Genomic DNA, 20,120 nt, shown 5'->3' with positions numbered 1-20,120 from the left:
TTGTCATGGGGACGCAGAAATAGCTCTTCTCAGTTTTCCATATGTTAAAGCTGTACTTAGTGTTTGACAATAAGATGAAAAGATACTCGACCTTAAAAGGTACCTGACCAAAAATAAAAAACTGACCAATGAAATTTCAAAGAAATTATGGAACCACACAGACATGTATCAAGGAACCCAAATTATGTTGAATATTAAGAGTTGATCAGAATAACACACAATTTTAATGTTATTCATTCTTTAAGTACTCATGTAAAATATCGAGATATGGGGGGGGGGGGATAGGCGAATAAATCATTCTGCCAGGTTTTTTGTACATGACGTCACATTGATCACCAGCCATTGTAGATAAATTCACTAGAATGGTAATGATAGGGTTTAGGCTACTACCATGGAGCCTACACTAGTTTCCAGTCTAGATGTTATAAATCCTATCTTGTCCATGTGGAATCTTTCCCCATTGCTCTGTTCGGCTACTACTGATCGTGTTCCTTTCATACCACACCCACGTCCTTCTCCCATATCACATTTCAAAGTTCCCTTCGCCACCCCACCCCCTCCCTCCTGTTCCTATTTCCATAGTGCGCCAATATTGATATTTCATCCGTGACCGAATGAACATCATTCAACTAGAGATATACAGCCGTTTGTTATGTTGTTAAGTTTAGTCGAAAACTCATTTCCTATTTATAATTAAAATACTTGTCTACAGCATTTCAACACTTGTTGACGTCAACATCAAGGCAAGTCAATCTGTCTATTCATTTCCCAGCTCTGAGAGAAACAACTTCTGTCGGTCGTTTCACCACGTTTAAACTACAAGTTGCAATGACTCGGTGATCCTAATATAATTTCCAGACAGTTACTGTGAACGAGTTTTAAAAGTCGTAGCCTGCCGCTTGTAAGTTGTAGGCATGAGCTGCAACATAACAGGCATAACTTATTAGGTAGCAACCCGACGAAACTAAGTTTTTAAACATCACAACACAAAACAAACTTCGACGATCTTAACTTCTTAATTGCATGTTCTGCTTCAGTGAATCTCGTTATGAAAGAATATTAGGACATTGATACCGATCGAGTAGGTTTATATAGGCCTACATATACGAAAGCTCAGTTGGAGACTTGCGTGGCTCGCGCCAAACGTGTGTACATCCCGTCGAACATATATGATCCTTTGGCTACATCACGGGTTCAGCAGAATTTTGTTGTTTGTATTGTAATACTAGTTACCGGGAGAACCTACGCCCAATTCATGTGGGGATCATCGTTCGCGGACAAGTTCATCCGGCATTTCAACTCCCTTAGGCTGCAATTTCTGCAAAGCCTTTTCTTTAAACTTGAACAAACGCTGTCGATCAGTAAAAAAAATTAGAAATCGGTTGATCAAAATAGTTCTGCGCTAACAATATTGCCTTTTGAAAGAGGAAACGTGCATAGGACAATGTAAGCTCGATTTCTTCCGTGCCACCGCTGTACCATTACTTTTCAAAATGGCCATTCCTCCAGAGGCATCTCTTAGTTTACGATGGTTTTTCATCGGAAACTCTGTGCTCTTTCTCCATTACTTGCTCGTGTTCCTATGGAATGCGAATAATAAGAATCTATCTAATCATATGTTGCTCTTATTCGCGTTTGCTCTTATAAATTTCATCACAATTCTATTACGGTACAGAAGGCGACGTGAGCATCGATTGGTAAGAGACCTACAGTACGTTAGGCATAGACTAGGCTACGAAGGTGCCGTGTCATTCCGGCATCGGTACATTCCACTATACAAAATGTGCTCTTTCCACCATAGAGAAAGTGCCATTCTGCCATGTTACAGGCGGCAAAGTTCTTTTGTATGGCGGAAAGAGCACATTATTGTGGGTGCACTGTAGGCCTATATGCACTGTATATTGCTTCGCTTCACACTACCTCAGGCCCACAAGATCGGTCATTTAAATCAACAATCAGAATCGGTCTTTTTTTTGGTTAAACAATCAACCTTAATTAATTCGATTTATTCAACCAATTATATTTTATATTTGAAGACAGTGTAACTACTCTTACGACCCTACAATTAAAACTATTCAATCAACATGTACAGTACATTCAATACTGTGTAACTATTCCCCAATCTTGTCTTAACTACAATTCAGTCTATCCAGCGAACCGTCACATTTGAAGACGGTGCACCTATCCTTCCTTGTAGTCCAGTCCAGTCTCAAAGTGGTTTGGCCCTGACTCCTGAGGTCCTTGAAGTCAATTCTAGTATAGTAGGTCTGGGTCACTCACAAGAAGAACACAAATAAACTATTACATATAGATGTCAAAGGGGGCATTCTGAGGCATATTTAGGCAATAAATTTGGTTTTATAATCAGGTCTTAAATGCAAGGTTGTGCTAAAAATGATTTTTTATCTTTCAATGGTTGCCAAAATAAGCATTAGAGCAGTTTCATTTAACCTATAATCAGGTAAATAAGCAGCAGTGCATTACTTATTTACCCGGGGATTGGGTTAATGAGTAGGAGCGCTATGCTAATAGTTTTGGTGAATAGCTCCACCATTTCTAAGACACTGCTTGTACTGACTTCTTTTTCAAAAGCAGGCCTATAAACTTACATAGGCCTACATAAACTCACATAGGCCTGCATAGATATTTATTTCCAAGTGCTGTGTTAACAGCACATTACACCTCTTTAATGTGTAAATTCACATCTGTAAGTATGAGCGTGAAATATGTAAAGTAACCTGTAAGGTTTCCCACAAGTTTCAAAAATGATTCATAGGTAGCAGGTCATGTGATTTTGTATATATCCGCAAGTGTCAAGTGCACATTGATGATCACCTACAAACATGTATGCATCCCTTCATAAAATAACAGTTCTCAGTTCCAGGGAATTAATGCTTTTGGGTAAGGAAAGCAAAGTTAGATATATAGATAAATATGTAATATAATTTTTTTCTTTTTTTCTAGCCAATTGTTGCAATAAATTTGCTGTTGAAAACTTGGATGCCATTCACAAAACTGGTTGCCTAGACTCGCTGTCTATGAAAGAAAATTTGGCCAATTTGAACCCTTCTGTTTTGTATTCAAATTTGACACCCAGACCATGAATTTGACTCCTAAGTCCTATATTTGGCTTAAGTTCTGAGTCTCACCAGATACTATTTCATGCAAGAGACCAAATGCTATGAAATATTTCTGGTTTTTCATCCATCTGCAAAGGCTCAACTAATTTCTTTGTTTGACAATACTTTCTTCTTTGCAGATGTTACATGCTTTGACTATACATCTTTTCTTCTTTTGCAGATGTCCCTACAGGCCTTATTTCTGGGTATTGTCTTTGGAGGTGGAACCATACTCAGTCTTGGTCATCTTCCAGTGGCTGGGTTTGGCTGGTATCTTTGTGTTCTTAGTTTCTTTCACTTTTCAGAGTTTATATTTACAGCCTTGTACCAATACCCAAGTCTGACGGTGGAATCATTCCTTCTTAACCATAGCTTTGCATATGCCATTGCTGCTTTCTCCAGCTGGATGGAATTTTTCTTAGAGCTGTATTTCTTTCCTTGTGAGTATTCTTGGTGTAATTGTAACTGCAATTAGTAAAGACAATGTTAAGGGATTCATTCCCCGAAATAAATGAGTTCACTCATTATTCAGTTCAACAACAGTATTTCTCTTTTCTGGTGCCCTTACATAGGGGAGAGGAGGGGGAAGGAGGAAGGGATGACACATTGCGCTGACTCCCAACCTCTTCCCAAATTTGATGATGCAGCATTATTGTAATGAACTGGAAAAGTAAATGAATAGGTGTCAGAACAAAGTAACAAGTATCTCTCAATTAATTAAGAGTGTTTAAATTTTGGAAATTTTTACAATAGTGTACAAGCACTGCTCCTGTATGAACTGGGATATGAATTTATTCATGTTAGTATCTTCTCCACAGTGGTAATGCACAAAAATGAGCTGTGTGTTAATTGTTAATCCCATGTTGACCAGCATGTAATGTTATTCATTTGTGGAAGTGGACAAGGTTTATTGACCTTCACATTGTAAGTATATGTAAATTATCTTAATCCAGAATTATTCTGGAAATTGTCTACATTGAAATTCAATACCTGAATAATAAATGCAGTATTAGAGAATTGTAAATAATGTTTCCACTTTCCACTATTATCTTATTTATGTTTTTGGCTTACATTTTGATTATATTTCAGCAATAAAGTGTTGGCCCATAATGTTGGTTGGACTTGTACTCTGTTTGACAGGGGAGTTTATGAGAAAGATAGCCATGCTTACTGCTGGGAGGAGTTTTAACCATTATATACAAATGACTAAAGATGAAGACCACCACTTGGTGACACATGGTATCTATGCTTGGTCCAGGCATCCATCATATGTAGGCTGGTTCTACTGGAGTGTGGGCACTCAGGTAACTTATTCTAAGAGAAAATTGAGAATATTCAGTAATGTTGATAAATTTGCAACAATACCTTTATCTTGTTTTGGTTTATGATGATGTGTATGCCAAAGAAGATCTGCAAACCTGTCTAGTCATCTGCAGAATTTGCTGTGACTTCTTTTAAGTTGTGTTGTCCCTAAAGCTACTAGCATTGCTCCCATTTGTCATTTGGGTATTTTGCTAGGGATTTTAAAGAGGGCATGGTTAATGTTTTATCAAGATTTACAGTACTTATATGGTTAAATATTGATAGTATATACATGGGATCGCATTTCTTCACATACGTTGGTTTTCTTGTTGTTATAAATTGGCAGCAAGTTTGTCTTTTGGTAGTCTTTACAGTTTGTCTTTACAGCTAATTGATTGTTGAGGTTCAATGAAACATCTCAACCTATCATCAAGTACCCTAATAAATGGTCTAAACTGAATCACAATATTAGTGCAGTCATCCTTCTACTGTAAACATGGGATAAATATTGTCTTTTTGTGAAACAAAAAGAAAAATTTATTGGGAATATATTGAGTACAGGTACATAATAAATCAATCAGAAAACATTTATAAAGTGCCAATATCAACAGCAGTTGTTCATTCAAACAGTAGGAATAAACAGAATTCAAAGCAATCACAGTAGATTTTACAAGTCCTCTTGTCTGCCAACTAAGATACAGCATTTTGTATGTTGTCTTCAATGAAACAGATTTGTGATCTCAGGTTACACTGTTTGCAAGGACCTGTGGCTTCTGGGTGGCATGCACAGTGAGGACATGGTTATACAGGGATCACCACCAACTAGGGACTGGATACCCTAGTTGGTAAAGAACAAGGAATGGTCATTAGTTACTAGATTGAATCTCATTCTAGGCAAATAACTTACCTCATAATTCATTTTATCTTGAACAGATTCTGCTATGCAACCCTTTATGTCTCTTCGCCTACACATTTGCATCTTGGAGATTTTTCAAAGAAAGAGTAGAGGATGAAGAAATAACCTTAGTTCATTTTTTCGGTGAGAGTTATCTGAAATACCAGAGGCAAGTTGGGACCAAACTTCCTTTCATCAAAGGGTACCGAATGGAACTTTGATACTTCTTGGACTACGTGGCCAATGCTGGACCTCAAATAGCTAGGATTGTCCAATGCCTACAGAGCTATGATGGCAACATACTTTTAACCAGTTTCAGATTATCTCATCTTTCCAGAAAATTCAAAGAACTATCAGTTTGAAGTCAGCCTTTGGTGACATAAGTGTGCAATACCAAAACATAACAACTTGTTTTGAAACAGCTTAGACCTACTGTATATTGCAACTGAAAGACGGTTGACAATTAAATTATCAGTGTAACTGTCAGAAACAGGTTCAAGCTGGAGAATGTTCTTTGCAGTAAACATCAGTGGGTTTCTACAAATGCAGGATTTGTTCAACTTAGTCCAGGCATTCAATCAAAATGGTTGAGATTCTTTATATCTGTGAATTGAATTGATGCTTTCCTTCGTTTGGGATCAGGGGGTAGCCACACATATAACAGATCTATGTTTAAACAAGTCAATGTATAGATTGGCTACAGCAGTGCCATGTATTACTGTGTGATTGAGTCAAAACTATAAGGTTTGTAAACTTCCAATAAAAAGTATGGTCAAAAAGAGCATATTTTAACACCATTTCCATTGACAAATATTCAATATAAAGTTAAGACAATATTTGAAGTTTTAAAATATTCTTTATGTTTCTAATTCTCTCTTGATCCTAGAAAGCTGCATAATATATCCATTTGTTTCCTAGCCTTGGCAGTCCAGCCACTCTAACCAATGAGCCCATAAAGTAGAATGGTATTTAAATTGTTTTTTTTTCAATTTGTTCTGCAAGCCCTGCTAAATCTTATGTTCATTAGTTGTCATTCAATCTATGTATAGTGTAATTTTATTTCATATTTTAATAATAGTTGCTTTAATATAAGGTATAAACTCATCCAAGGACAGTTTTATTTTTTGCCAATTAAAAAAAAAACAATTTGATGAAATATTAAAGGTTACAAATCAACTTTAGGAATATATTTTCCCCAAGGTAGTCATTAAAAAGTAGAATAAACCTGATCAATTGTCAGAAGGAGAATAATTTGTATAATATCATAAGAGGGTTTCTTTAGGTTTATTAGGGACTCTGAGTGAAGAAAGGTTTGAGTTTGGTTCCTTTGAGTCAAGGTTCAGGAATGAGAATTAATTTTATGTTTGTCTTTCATTAGTTCATTAGAAGCTATATTTTTCTTAGTAGAATATCCTTTTTTTTTAACTTTAACCAGTTATCCCAAATTCAACATTTGTGTCTCACTTTAGTAGTATGGGCAACCAAAGGTCATGTGAGTTCACCAAAGGTTGGGCTCTAAAAACCTTGAAACCTAATGGATGGACAGCTGTCAGTTATTGTCCCTCACTTTAGAAGTATGGGCAACCAAAGGTCATGTGAGTTCAGCAATGGTTGGGCCCTGAAAACCTTGTAAAATGGTTTACTCAATAAGTTTAGTGTTGATGAATTGCTTGTGTAGGTAATTTGTAAAGAATTCTTGGTTTATAGTTTTGTGAAGGTTTGAGATCAATTGAAGTCAGCAATGACTAACATCTGAAAACATTGTGCAGGCTGACTCAATAAATTCACCTTTGGTTAGTCTCATACTGCAGTAATATGTAGATATCTTTGAATGAGTTCTTGGTTGATATTGTTTTTTTGATGAGGTCAAAAGTCATATGAGGGCATGAGTGGTCAAAAACTGAATACCTTGTAAACAAGCTAACTCAAAATGATCTATGTTGGTATGTTGGTGAATCTCATACTTGGTATGTTTGTGGATCTTATACTTGGTATGTTGGTGAATCTCATACTTGGTACTTTGATGAATCTCATACTTGGTATGTTGGTGAATCTCATACTTGGTATGTTGGTGAATCTCATACTTGGTACTTTGATGAATATCATACTTGGCATGTTGGTGAATCTCTTACTTGGTACATTGGTGATTCTTATACTTGGTATGTTGGTGAATCTCATACTTGGTATGTTGGTGAATCTCATACTTGGTATGTTGGTGAATCTCATACTTGGTATGTTGGTGAATCTCATACTTGGTATGTTGGTGAATCTCATACTTGGTACTATTTTTAATTTCATACTTGTTATCTTGATGCCAGTACTGATTTATCATTTCTTTTGGTGGATATATTTTGGTCACATCAGTTGAGTTCTTGAATGGGACTCAATATACAGTATTGTACAACAGGTTTGAAATAATCTTGAACAAATCATACAGTAGACAAAAGATGGATCTTTCACAGAGTTGATGCTCTTGTGTTGGGGGAACTCACCTGGTCTGTTATCACACTCTGCTCTTGTGTTGGGGGAACTCACCTGGTCTGTTATCACACTCTGTTTGAGCAATGGAAGGACGTATGTGTTTTCAAGTGATCTCAAATATGACCTATTTCTCCATCATGTAATAGATAAATTCAGAAAAAATGTTTTCAGCAGTAACTCATTTAAAGAATTGATTACAGCTGTGTACCTTTCATTCATTAATCAAAATGGTTAACGGAAGTTGTAGCCATACTGATTTGGTATCTTAATTAGGTTACAAGGAATTATCCATATCTTCACATTGCATATAAGTGACTGTACTTATTATATTGTCTATTGCATAATCCTTGTTTGTGTCCTAATTGGTTGGTGCTCACAAGAAAGTATTGACAACATGTTGGTATTATACTTGGGAGTTTGAAGTATCTGATCTTTTGTCTTAAACTCAGTTGCTGTAGATCAATGATACAACTGACTGAAAGCATTTAAGACAAGGAACACTCAAACCTCTTGATTTACCGGTCACTGTTATTAGACCTAAGAGGAGACTGTCTTAAGGGACTGGAATTGTTAACATTTAAAAAATAAACCCTAGCATAACAATTATTTCACATATTGTAAATGTAAATCATTCTGTGACAATACTTTATAATATTCCTGCAGCTGAGCAGTTGGCAGCTTCAAAAGCATAATTTATTTCATATTGGAAAGTTATTTGGTATGACCTGACAGCAAAGAGGCTGACAGTAAGACTCTTAATGAATGGTTGTAAAATACTGTATTACAAAATTGATATTTTGAAATTAATATTTTCCTTGCTAATGATGAGAGATTGAATGTTTGAAATGTTACTTAATCTTTTTTTGTATATTTTAATAATTATTTTATAAATAAGGTGTTATATATTGCAGTCATCAGAGTTTTATAGTGTTCCTGCTGCTGATGACAATATAATGTTATATTGAATAATAGGCCATTGTTTCAGCCATGGACTATCTATCATAGTCTATATTTGATGTTGTACAAAAGGCCATTGTTTCAGCCATGGACTATCTATCATACAGTCTATCTTTGATGTTGTACAATAGGCCATTGTTTCAGCAATGAACTATCTATCATACAGTCTATGTTTGATGTTGTACAAGAGGCCATTGTTTCAGCCGTGGACTATCTATCATACAGTCTATCTTTGATGTTGTACAATAAGCCTTTGTTTCAGCCATGGACTATCTATCATACAGTCTATCTTTGATGTTGTACAAGAGGCCATTGTTTCAGCCATGGACTATCTATCATACAGTCTATGTTTAATGTTGTACAATACGCCATTGTTTAAGCAATGGACTATCTATCATACAGTCTATGTTTGAACCAATCAGTGTACAACGAGTAGCACACTACTGTACATAAAAAAAAAGAGTTAATATCAAAGAAAATATTGGGAGGGGGGCTGATGCATGTCCCGGGGAAGTGCCCAGGGGAAAGTGTTGGGAACTAAGATGCAAAATGGCGCTATCATTTCCATCATTTTTGTAGTACCAGTTTAAATTTGAATGTGTATACAACTTTGCATGTGTGTGTTATAAAATGTAAGCAATTTGAAAGAAGTTTGAAAAAGTTGGCAAACACCCCCTCCCCTCCACCTCCCCACAATGGCCATGTCAGTGGTTAACATAGTAACATAGTAAATATTATTACTGTAGAGACTACGCTCTTACTGAAGTGACATGCTGATGTAATACTGCAGTAACATGGTGTCAACAATATAGATAACTACCACCCCTATTCATTGAAGTACCCTTTCCATCCATGCAATGCAATGATACGATGTTTATCATGGGAGTCTTATCCATCATTATTTTATTACATTTTTGTATCCCTGTTTTGAATAAATTTTATGTGCCTTTTTCAATGTTAGCAAATAAATAGATTTGTTTTAATCCTTACCATGTCCCCAGTTATTACTTGTCTTTTATCTTTGTAATAACGTAATCAAATCCAATTTCATCAACAGTAAATGTAACAGGTCTCTCAAAGTTTTATGCAACTGATCTCCCATGGGTGTCTATAGGCTAATTGTTTTCCATCAACATCATTTAATGTGATTAAGATCAGGATAAATAAACTGGATAATCTGTGCGATAAACTAATGCGGTCTCAAAGGTATTTTAGATACATAGAAATTTCAAGTTGTAATCTCAAATCGTCAACCTATTTCAATTACCTTTATATGAACATTTTGCTTTGTTCCTTGAAATTAGTGATGCTATAACTTTAACATTCTATCATCAAATTTCAACTTTTTTCCATAGGGTTCCGACTTTCCAACGAAAAAATTTCATCTCAAAGTTTCCAGTATTCATTTAGGCCTTCACTCAATTTTGACTTTTCTGTTTACTTTTTGCTCAAATCTTTTCGATATAGAAACATTGATATTTCAACAGGTTGTATCAAACCTTCAACAGTTTCCAGCTGAAGACATTTTATCTCACAATTGCCAATGATTTCTTGAAATGAAACTTGTTTACTATGGAAATTCTTTCCCTTCCAAATGAGGATCGACTTTTATATCAGGAATTTGAATTGTTCCTAAAAATTTGGACTCTTTGTACCGAAGTTTGATGTTTTTGCGAAATTCGTGGAAGATATTTCATTTCGATGTCTTATTTTCAAATAACCATTTTCTATTTTGACTTCTACATGAAATTATTACATTTTATGACTAGCTGCAGTGTTACCATTTCACTTCAAAAACCTTTCGATAAAAGTGGAAAATTATTTGACAGATTATAATGTATATGAAACGTAAAAACTACTAATTTTCATTTGCTGCTTTGAACACTCAGGCAGAATGATGTCGATTCTATATGGTAGCAGACGCCCATTAAAAGCCCCATTGACTTACACACTAAATCACAAAAGTAATGTTGGCTCTAAGTCTAGATAAAAGTTTTCACTAGCTAAACGCTACCCATCACTGGATAGCTGATGAGTTGGCTATTCACGGCACCATCAATTTTACGCATCATAACCATGTAGATTTTCTGCTTTCAGAGCCTGAAGTTTTCGTCACTTGTAAACAAACCTCTTTCGTACGCAGCTCCTGGGCGGCCTAAAGTGGTTTAAATTGCCTCAATTGACCCAATTTTTGCACCACATGTATTTCCATTCATGCTCTTCAACATGCAAGCCACAAAAACCAGATGGTGATTGACAACATTTCAAAACAAATGTTCTCCTACTGCATTTTGCACTTTTCCTGAGATAGGAGAATATTCGGGCGGACTGACATAGACTGTAATAGGAGTATGCCACCATATCAGAGTACGCCACCACAAACTTTCGCTTGCCTACTGGATATAGCATATACATTGTTTTGTAATTTGGTCACTCAAAATTGCGACTTGCATACACTTTGTTGCCGAACCAGTAGAGACTTCATCACAAGATTCCACAATGCCAGACCATCTTGGGAAAGATATGAGGAAGGGGAAAAAAGATGATGAAAAGGACGAAAAACCAATCCAAGGTTTGATTTTAATTCGTGGTTAAACGTTGATACAATCATCAAATGATAAATATTTCGATCAGCTGAATCATGCAGCCTAGTGTTAATCTAAGTGCACGAATTGCGTGTTAGGGACAGTGATGGATTAGGCTACATACATACAGTTCTAGTAGGATTTGCAGCCTAGGCCGGACTAATTGCGTTACTGTAGTCTACTATTCATCCTACCAACAGTAGCCGGATGTGACTTTGTTTTCTGAAGTACTGGTAGTCATATGGTACCTTATTTACCCAATCTTATGTGCGAAAGTTCTTTGACCTAATGTATAGTAAATTCAGTTACTGTTAAGAACAAGCAAAAGTACTTGCCACGTTCATGACACAGCTAGGCAATGGAACAACAAATATGACAGGTCTGAAAGCCAGTGAAAGTGGTACATTAGTGACTCTTATGGGGGGGGGGGGGGTGCATAGCCTACTTCCTATGCATCTGACACTGGATCAAGTCCCATCTTGCCATAGTCAGATTCTTCCATTTACTTATTAGGGTTGTTTACAATTACAGCAATAGTTTTTTGTCATTCTCAGATTTATACAACACTTTGCAAATTATTTTGAGAAAGATATCACTTCCTTGCTTTTGTTAATGTTTCTACATAGTTACAGTATAGTCAGCTGGGAATAATTTAGTGTTCAATTTTTTTCCAGCAGTTTGGAAGACTCATGATGGTTCATTTGTAATAAACTAGTATTCTACTAATACTTTTGTATTCTTATATTCCAATTTGACCAGCCTTCCACATGTGTCTTTTACTAGGTGCAAGATGCACTGTTCATGGTTGTACAAATGCATTTCCTAAGTTTCATTCTATATACATGATGTTCACATATAATGTTAGACATTTTTGATCAGTGCCTTCTTATTTCTTCTTCTTTAGCTCTAGATGAAGGGGATATTGCACTTCTCAAGTCCTATGTAAGTAACTGAATTTCTCTGCAATTTAGCATTGTAGTAACGTCAAGCATTTACAAGGTTATGAAAACCCTGAAAAAGAAAACTGAACAGAAGTTCTATGATACATTGTGTTGATTTTAATTTATCTAACCAATATGCAGACAATTTCAAGCCAAGGAGATGTCCATATTTAGGTATCTTGACAATTTGTAGTTGGAATAAAGCTAGAGTAGTGGGGGGGGGGGGGATAGTTTTCCCATGGAAGCTCTGTTATAAAGAAAAACATGTAAACTTGTTCGTTGGTCTCCACTGGTATTTCAAGCATCAAACAGGTTCACTCCTCTCATAAAACTGTGTGCTGTATATGTTAGAATTTTGTGAATTGAAAGTTGTTTTGTTTTTCAAGTTCTAGTAATTGTGTCTTCATTTATTATACAGGGAGCTGGACCATATTCCTCATCAATTAAAGAAGCAGAAACAGATATTCAGAATGTTTTCAAGAGAGTTAATGAATTAACAGGTAAGTGACTCATGCTTGCTACATTAGGAAGTGCTCAGAAACTACTCCTATTTCATACATTTGTCTAAATTTCTACAAACCTGAATGGCTGTTAGCTTTTATTACTACCCTTTGCTTACTTGAATTCTTTGGCAAGGTCTGATATTAGATTGCTATTTTGGTTTGGTTTATTTGAATCTTACTAAGTGGAATAACTGGACATACAAGGTTTCTGATGTTAGTCCTCTGTACTGCATATGATGTGAAATTTAGTATGATGAAAGTGTATGTACCTTCCTTCCCTGCTTATCTGTCTCCTCACAACCTTAGTGCTCTAGCCCTACAATGCCTAGAGTGACATGGTAACCCTTTTCGCACTGTACATCCTTAGGTTTGGTCTTGGAGTGAAAGGTTGGCCATGAATATTTGTAAACCACAGTTTATAACTTACTCTTGTTTCACCAGGTATTAAGGAATCAGACACAGGATTAGCTAATCCTGCACTCTGGGATCTTCAAGCAGATAAGCAAGCTCTGACTCAGGAGCAGCCTCTACAAGTTGCAAGATGTACCAAAATACTCAATGCAGATACAGATGATGCCAAGTACATCATCAATGTCAAACAGTTTGCCAAGTTTGTGGTTGATCTTCATGACACAGTTGCCCCGACTGATATTGAAGAGGGCATGAGAGTTGGGTAAGCAACCATTGTTCTGTCTGGCCTGGTTCATCTTTTCCCTTTGTGTCTTTCCAACTTACTCTCTCTTTAAGGCAATATGTAATGATGCTGAGTGATGATTTAAAATCCCAAAAATGCATTATGGTTGATTTCACCAATATCCTTCTTCTTGCACTTAGCATGGGAGTTGCAACTAATGGTTGAAGAAACCTCATTTCAAAATGTTATTGTCTTCTCAAATTTCACATCAAAGGCAAATCATGTCAAAAATATAGCTCTGTTATCACCACTGCCACAACTAGGGTGCTTCTATTCTCTCTCTATATTGTCAACTTGTCAGAAACACCACCTGTCCTCACCCCTCCTCTACCCCTCTGTACATACAATATAACCAATTTCACTTGGCCAAGTTCCCCTTCTTGGTCATGCAGTGATTTATGTGAATGGTTTTGGACTCTGTGTCATTTGGTTGTGTGTTTGTTCTCTTTCTTCAGAGTTGACAGAAACAAGTATCAGATTCATATACCATTACCCCCAAAGATAGATCCAACTGTGACCATGATGCAGGTAAGATTTAGAAACTTTATAAACAATTAAACGATCTACAGAGACAATATAGATATAGCTGTGTATTGCAGGCAAGATTGGTAAATCCTAAACAGAATGAAAAGGTTTAAAAAGATTGGTCAATCTTAAACAGAATGAAAAGGTTTACAAAGATTGTTAAACCTTAAACAGAATGAAAAGGTTTACAAAGATTGGTACATAATGACAATGGTGACATAGGTAACCAAGATAGATCCAACTGTGAACTGGATCAATGTCATACTTGGCAGGTAGATTTGTTTCTGTTTGTTTCTGGTGTCCATCTCATGAATGGTAATGAGTGGACAGGGCTTACCATAAAGTTCTTAAAATGGCAATTTTGTTGCTACCCTATTTCCAATTTAGTTTATACTTGGTATGGTGATGTAATTACATAGTATGAACTGTCCTTTCAACAACACTTTTTACCTCATTAATATTCATTGTGAATGGAGGTTAATGGGAAATTGTCAAAACAGCTTGTAAACATGATACTTTATCTCAACAACCATAAGCTTTATACATATGAACTATGTTAAGTATATAGATACAGTACATGCTTATGAGATCATTAAATTTGACTTCATTAATATTCATGTATGCAGACATGTTTTAATATTATGTCACTAAATAGACTTTGTCAACATGATAACCGATTCCTGATACCTTCCTGCATATGTTGCTGCAATAGTCAATAGATAATCCCTCATTGGTTTGCATAGGTTCTTGAATATTAACATTTACAGCTAATCACCACTCTTTAATAGTTTGGGCATCGGAACCACTAAACGTTTTCGTTTTCTGGCTTATAGGTTGAAGAGAAACCAGATGTTACATACTCTGACATTGGAGGCTGCAAAGAACAGATTGAAAAGTTACGAGAAGTGGTGGAAACTCCATTGTTGCATGTAAGTATATGCTGAACCTGTGTGTTGGTTTCTTCATCCTGTCTGTTTCTCTTAACCACAGAGTGTGGACTTGATGTTACTTGCATTTGTTTAAAGAACTTTTAAGTAAAGGCCATTGCATTAACTCATAAAACTCAATCTCTTAAATATACATTGTATGTTCATTTTGTTGTTACCAATATTTTGTTTATTATGATTGATGTGCATATACCGCCATAATTTGTAAAAGTAAATTGTAATAGAGAAGTGCTGTTTGAACAGTGGGGTCAGTGTCAATATTGTAAATATAATATAATATTGGTTGTGATAATAAATGATTTTTTCTCTCCAAGGTTAATAGTCTCTTTTTGTTTATGCAGTTAAGATTGTCATTGCTAGACTGAAATATTGATAACATCATTAACTACAAGAAAACACTTCTAAATGAGTTATTGTCATTTATCCTATCCTCCACCAGCCTGAGCGATTTGTGAGTCTGGGTATTGAACCACCTAAGGGGGTACTACTGTATGGTCCTCCGGGAACAGGGAAGACCCTTTGTGCCAGAGCTGTTGCCAACAGAACAGATGCTTGCTTCATCAGGGTGATAGGATCAGAGTTGGTTCAGAAGTATGTCGGTGAGGTAAGTCAATATTAGCTCAACTTGTAAGCTGTCCTTACTGAGTTTCCCCTCATAGATGAAATATTTGGATATAGCACTCATCTAACAGTTAAAAACAAGTTATAATACTTTTGTTTTTTATCCAGGGTGCCAGAATGGTTCGAGAGTTGTTTGAAATGGCCAGGAGTAAGAAAGCCTGCTTGATCTTCTTTGATGAAATAGATGCTATTGGAGGTTGGTAACATTGATTTCAAATCATTTTAAATCTAGTTTAAGTGGATTGTGACCTGACTAAGATTTTAGTCTTGAAATGTCTTAGTAAACACACACAAAAAAAGATGAAAATCTGAGACATTTCTGTCACTGGTTTTCAAGATATCACCTTTAAAATATGTTACATCTCTGGAATGCCCCTTAAAGGGTAAACTGTGGATGACATTTGCATAAAATACATTGTTTTATAAATTCATATTGACAACAGAGCACCCTTTGAAGACATTCAATACCATTTGTCCTTGATCAGGTTATTTGAGGCCACAAAACTCTTGTTTTTCCATTGAGTTTTGTGTTGTATCTGAGTAACTGAACTGATGGTCTCATTGTTAGACTAAGCAGTCCAGACACTTTAAATGAGGAACCTCAGATGATTAAAAGATCACTTTTCAAAAATGAAAGTAGTTTAGAAATACAAGCTGGAAGGCTAGCAGTAAGGGGTTAATCAACGGTCTAGCGTGCGTTACTCACAGGATTAATGCACGATCGGGGAATAATGCAAGCGATGCTCGAGGGCGGAGCCCGAGTGCATCCAGCAATAGCATTAACACCCGGAGTGCATTAATCATGTGAGTAACGCACGCTAGACCGTTGATTAACCCCGTTCATTCATACACTACCATTTGTGTGGGGGAAAAATCATAAAACAAAACATTTTTGGTTACATATAACCAAAGATTTATTAAAGTGATGCCCCGTAATTTTACCGTGCGTTACTCACAGGATTAACCACGGTCAGCTGACCTGAATGGACCAATAGGATTTAGGAATCTTTACTAAGTATGAATGAATATTTATTAATGTTCTACAGATAGTAAGATTAATTTGAGTGGTCTATAGATAGTAAGATTAATGTTAATGGTCTACAGGTCGTAACATAAATTTCAATGGTCTACTGTAGTAAGATTAATTTTAATGATCAAAAGCTTCCTTAATAAAATTCAGACTTTTACTGCAGGCTTTATCATCAGTATATAAAACTGATAATAAAAGAGACTACATAGACCACATACTTGAGTGCAGGTTCCTGTTTAGTAGAAACCAGCAAGTTTAGAATAGCCTATACTAGTTAGGAAACAAGATATGGAGATAAGAGGGTATTCACTCAGTATTTTAGTAATTTGTCTCTTTAGACAAGTTTGTCATATTCCTATAGTACTGCCCCTAATCCACTCTGATAGACTACCATATATATAATACCCAACTGGCTGTTCCATCTTCCCTGATGCTGTCCACACAGAGGCTATTGACACATTGTAAGTCAACTGATCTTCACAGATGGACTTCTATCAGTCCTAAAGGTTTAAAGATACATTATTCATAGCGATAGTGCTGTTATATTGATTGAAGTATTATTATTAATTGTGTCATTAGTAAAGACAATTGTCTGTGTTGTTCATTAGGAGCAAGATTTGACGATGGAGCTGGTGGCGATAATGAAGTTCAAAGGACCATGTTGGAATTGATTAATCAATTGGATGGATTTGATCCTAGGGGAAATATTAAAGTACTCATGGCTACCAACAGACCAGACACATTAGACCCTGCCCTTGTAAGACCTGGTAGATTGGACCGCAAAGTAGAGTTTGGGCTTCCGGACTTGGAGGTAAGAAAACACTATTTGATTCCTGTTATGCTTATCAAAAACCCAATCATAAAGTTAATGGAGAGTCCATTCTAAAGTTAGAAATGTCATGTCAGTTCTCTGTGATTGCAAGTAAATGTCTTCTATTATTAACATGATTGGTGTTCATGAAGATCTTAATGGTTTGAGAAGCAAATCCAATTCATGATTTAGAAATAAAAATGAAGACAGCTCATGATTTCACTGAGAGACTAGTGAAAGAATGGACCTGTATTAAATTGAGTGAAATGGATATTTCCTTGTATATCTGTGATTGTTGATTTCTCTTACAAGTTTTATTTTAGGTTAATGCAGCATATGTTCTTGTACACTTCAATGCGATATCTGAGTTCTCTTTGTGCAAATATTGAAGCTCGGTTGAAACCTGAATTTCCATTTAAGGATTTTTGTGTTCATTTATGAGAATTAAACACTACTTAATTACTGGTTTGCTTTCACCTCCTTGCTGTTACCAGAGGTGCCAAATTTATAATTCCTAACTGAAGGTAACTTTATGATGTGATGTAGTCATGTAGCAGTTAGTCATTTTGTTGAATTTTACTAAGACTGTTATCACCAAGATTGCTGGAACGTCATCAAAAGTTCTGTTAAAAATCATGATGTCTTTGATTAAATTAATCTGTGGTTTCATTCCTCTATCAGGGACGAAGTCATATTTTTAAGATTCATGCAAGATCTATGAGTGTTGAGAGGGACATCAGATATGAATTACTAGCAAGATTGTGTCCTAACTGTACAGGTAAGTGGTGCAAACAGAGTGGTGACTTACCTATGTTCCACTTAGACACTTACTAACCTTGGAGTTGTCAAGGGAATACACAGACAAACATTTGCTGTGTGTGCATGTGTTATATATGATATTCTTAATGACTTTACAGAGTTTGAGAAAACTGAAAACATGATTCTAAACCAATCTATTTCTGTCCAACATCTCGCTGAAGTCTTGACATGTTATCTATTCAAAACAGCAGTGTTGCCGAACAGGATTGTGTGAACTGTTGCAGAAACCCCACTGCCATGCACCACCCCCACCCACCACCCTGCCCACCTAACCAACACCCCACCATCTTCTTTACTGTCCACCTACTGAGATCAACTATCTTGGGCATCAACTTAGCCATTAATTCTGTTATCATCTTATTGTTTTTCTCAGTTATCACATTAATGTTTCACTCTTCCTTGAACAGGAGCTGAAATTCGAAGTGTCTGCACAGAAGCTGGAATGTTTGCAATCAGAGCAAGACGCAAGATCGCCACAGAGAAAGATTTCAGAGAAGCCATCAACAAGGTGATCAAGGCTTACGCTAAATTCAGCTCAACGCCAAGATATATGACGTACAACTAGATAATTAAACAGCAGTAAGGAGACTGGCTATGTGCATAGAGGGTTAGTTCAAACCAAGACTGGAGTCTTGTAATCTGTCTTCATCAATGGATGATGTCTATGCAGGTAACAAAGAGACAGCCAGTATAGAGGCCCTCACTGACAGTCCTTCTACGATACACATATTAAGTTGGACAACATCTTAACTGACTGTGTCATGTTGTGTTGTTTTGACATGGACTGCTTACTTTAATACCTTGTTTTAAGATGGATCCTAGTTATAAGTTGTTCTGCTGCTTTTGTCAACATGTAAAAGACTCTAATTGTATGGTAAATATATGTGACAGGTAGCAAATTACATGAAACTAATAAGTTTTTTCCATCTTACAAGTACAGTTTGACACCAAGGAACAGGCTATGTGAAGAAAATGTAACTTGATATATTTAATAATTGATACATTTATTGTTTATCATTAGCAGTGTCAGTTGTTTCTTGATATAGCCTGGTCTGTAGATGTTTGTACATGTGTTACTGTAAAGCTGGATTACAGTTTTACTTCCACTCCAGTATGTTGTTAATTTAACCTTATTTAACAACCTTCATCATCATCTATGTCCAAAATGATACTGTTTACAAAGTGGCAGAGCTTGCCTTTATCACCTGTTGTATGATTTTTGGGATAAAATTGTTGATTTTTTTCCTTTAAATCCAGTAATACACAATGTCTGTGATATCCTCAAGAAATGCAGTAACATATTATTGCTGAGTTATTAGGGTTAACAATTATCTAGGTCAATATTTACAGAAGAATACCTTACCAGGGAAAGAAGTTGAATTGTAAGATATCCACTTATGACTGGAAACATTGTAAGGAATTAAATGTTGATGATGTTCTATGTGGTCATTTGGTACATTCTTCAGTCTCAATTATTTACTGTTGGGACTTTTTCATCTTCATTGTTTTTTATAAGTTGCAACATTGATTGTGTTAAATCAACCTACAAACACATCCTGTATGCTGATTACTCAGCTAATGTTATTAAACCTCTCTGGAATAAACAGTATGTTTGTCTCTCAATCTTTAAGTTCAAGCTCTGATCAATGTCTGCATAGTTGTAACCTGCCATACTATTCACAGGCTTTGTAGGGTGGGCTGGAGGGTGGGCTGGAGGGTGGGCTGGAGGGGTGGGCTGGAGGGTGGGCTGTAAGGTGGGCTGGAGGGATAGGCTGGAGGAGGACAGGTCAAATCCACAAGTTTATTTCTCCATTTTCTAAAGATTTGAGCATTTCTGTGTAAGTTGATGGTCTTGGCAATTTAAAGCCACAACTTAGTGTGGGAACAAGA

At 36.1% G+C, this 20,120-nt stretch overlaps 2 protein-coding genes and 1 long non-coding RNA gene across 3 annotated transcripts; 2 read left to right on the top strand and 1 right to left on the bottom strand.

Moving 5' to 3' along the window:
- The first annotated feature begins 826 nt into the window (after window positions 1–826).
- LOC139976324 (protein-S-isoprenylcysteine O-methyltransferase-like) lies at window positions 827–9,748 on the top strand. The gene is made up of 4 exons (XM_071985009.1): window positions 827–1,697; window positions 3,301–3,559; window positions 4,209–4,423; window positions 5,355–9,748. The coding sequence occupies exons 1-4, from the start codon at window positions 1,494–1,496 to the stop codon at window positions 5,535–5,537; spliced, it is 861 nt and encodes a 286-aa protein (XP_071841110.1). The 5' UTR covers window positions 827–1,493; the 3' UTR covers window positions 5,538–9,748.
- On the bottom strand, window positions 6,291–11,043 carry LOC139976325 (uncharacterized). Its single transcript, XR_011796086.1, has 2 exons — window positions 7,852–11,043; window positions 6,291–7,808 (listed from the first exon to the last, which is right to left on the bottom strand). It is a non-coding gene; the product is annotated as an uncharacterized lncRNA (long non-coding RNA).
- Window positions 11,044–11,168: 125 nt separating this feature from the next.
- On the top strand, window positions 11,169–19,834 carry LOC139976322 (26S proteasome regulatory subunit 7). Its single transcript, XM_071985007.1, has 11 exons — window positions 11,169–11,326; window positions 12,244–12,281; window positions 12,699–12,780; window positions 13,225–13,456; window positions 13,933–14,005; window positions 14,836–14,931; window positions 15,389–15,553; window positions 15,679–15,766; window positions 17,209–17,411; window positions 18,093–18,189; window positions 18,638–19,834. Exons 1-11 carry the CDS (start codon window positions 11,254–11,256, stop codon window positions 18,793–18,795), a joined length of 1,305 nt encoding a protein of 434 aa, XP_071841108.1. The 5' UTR covers window positions 11,169–11,253; the 3' UTR covers window positions 18,796–19,834.
- Window positions 19,835–20,120: the final 286 nt, after the last annotated feature.

This window comes from Apostichopus japonicus, chromosome 11 (genome assembly GCF_037975245.1).
Source record: "Apostichopus japonicus isolate 1M-3 chromosome 11, ASM3797524v1, whole genome shotgun sequence".
Lineage (NCBI taxonomy): Eukaryota > Metazoa > Echinodermata > Holothuroidea > Aspidochirotida > Stichopodidae > Apostichopus > Apostichopus japonicus.
The sequence above is the reverse complement of the archived record's forward strand: the minus strand, read 5'-3'. Positions and strand labels throughout refer to the sequence as shown.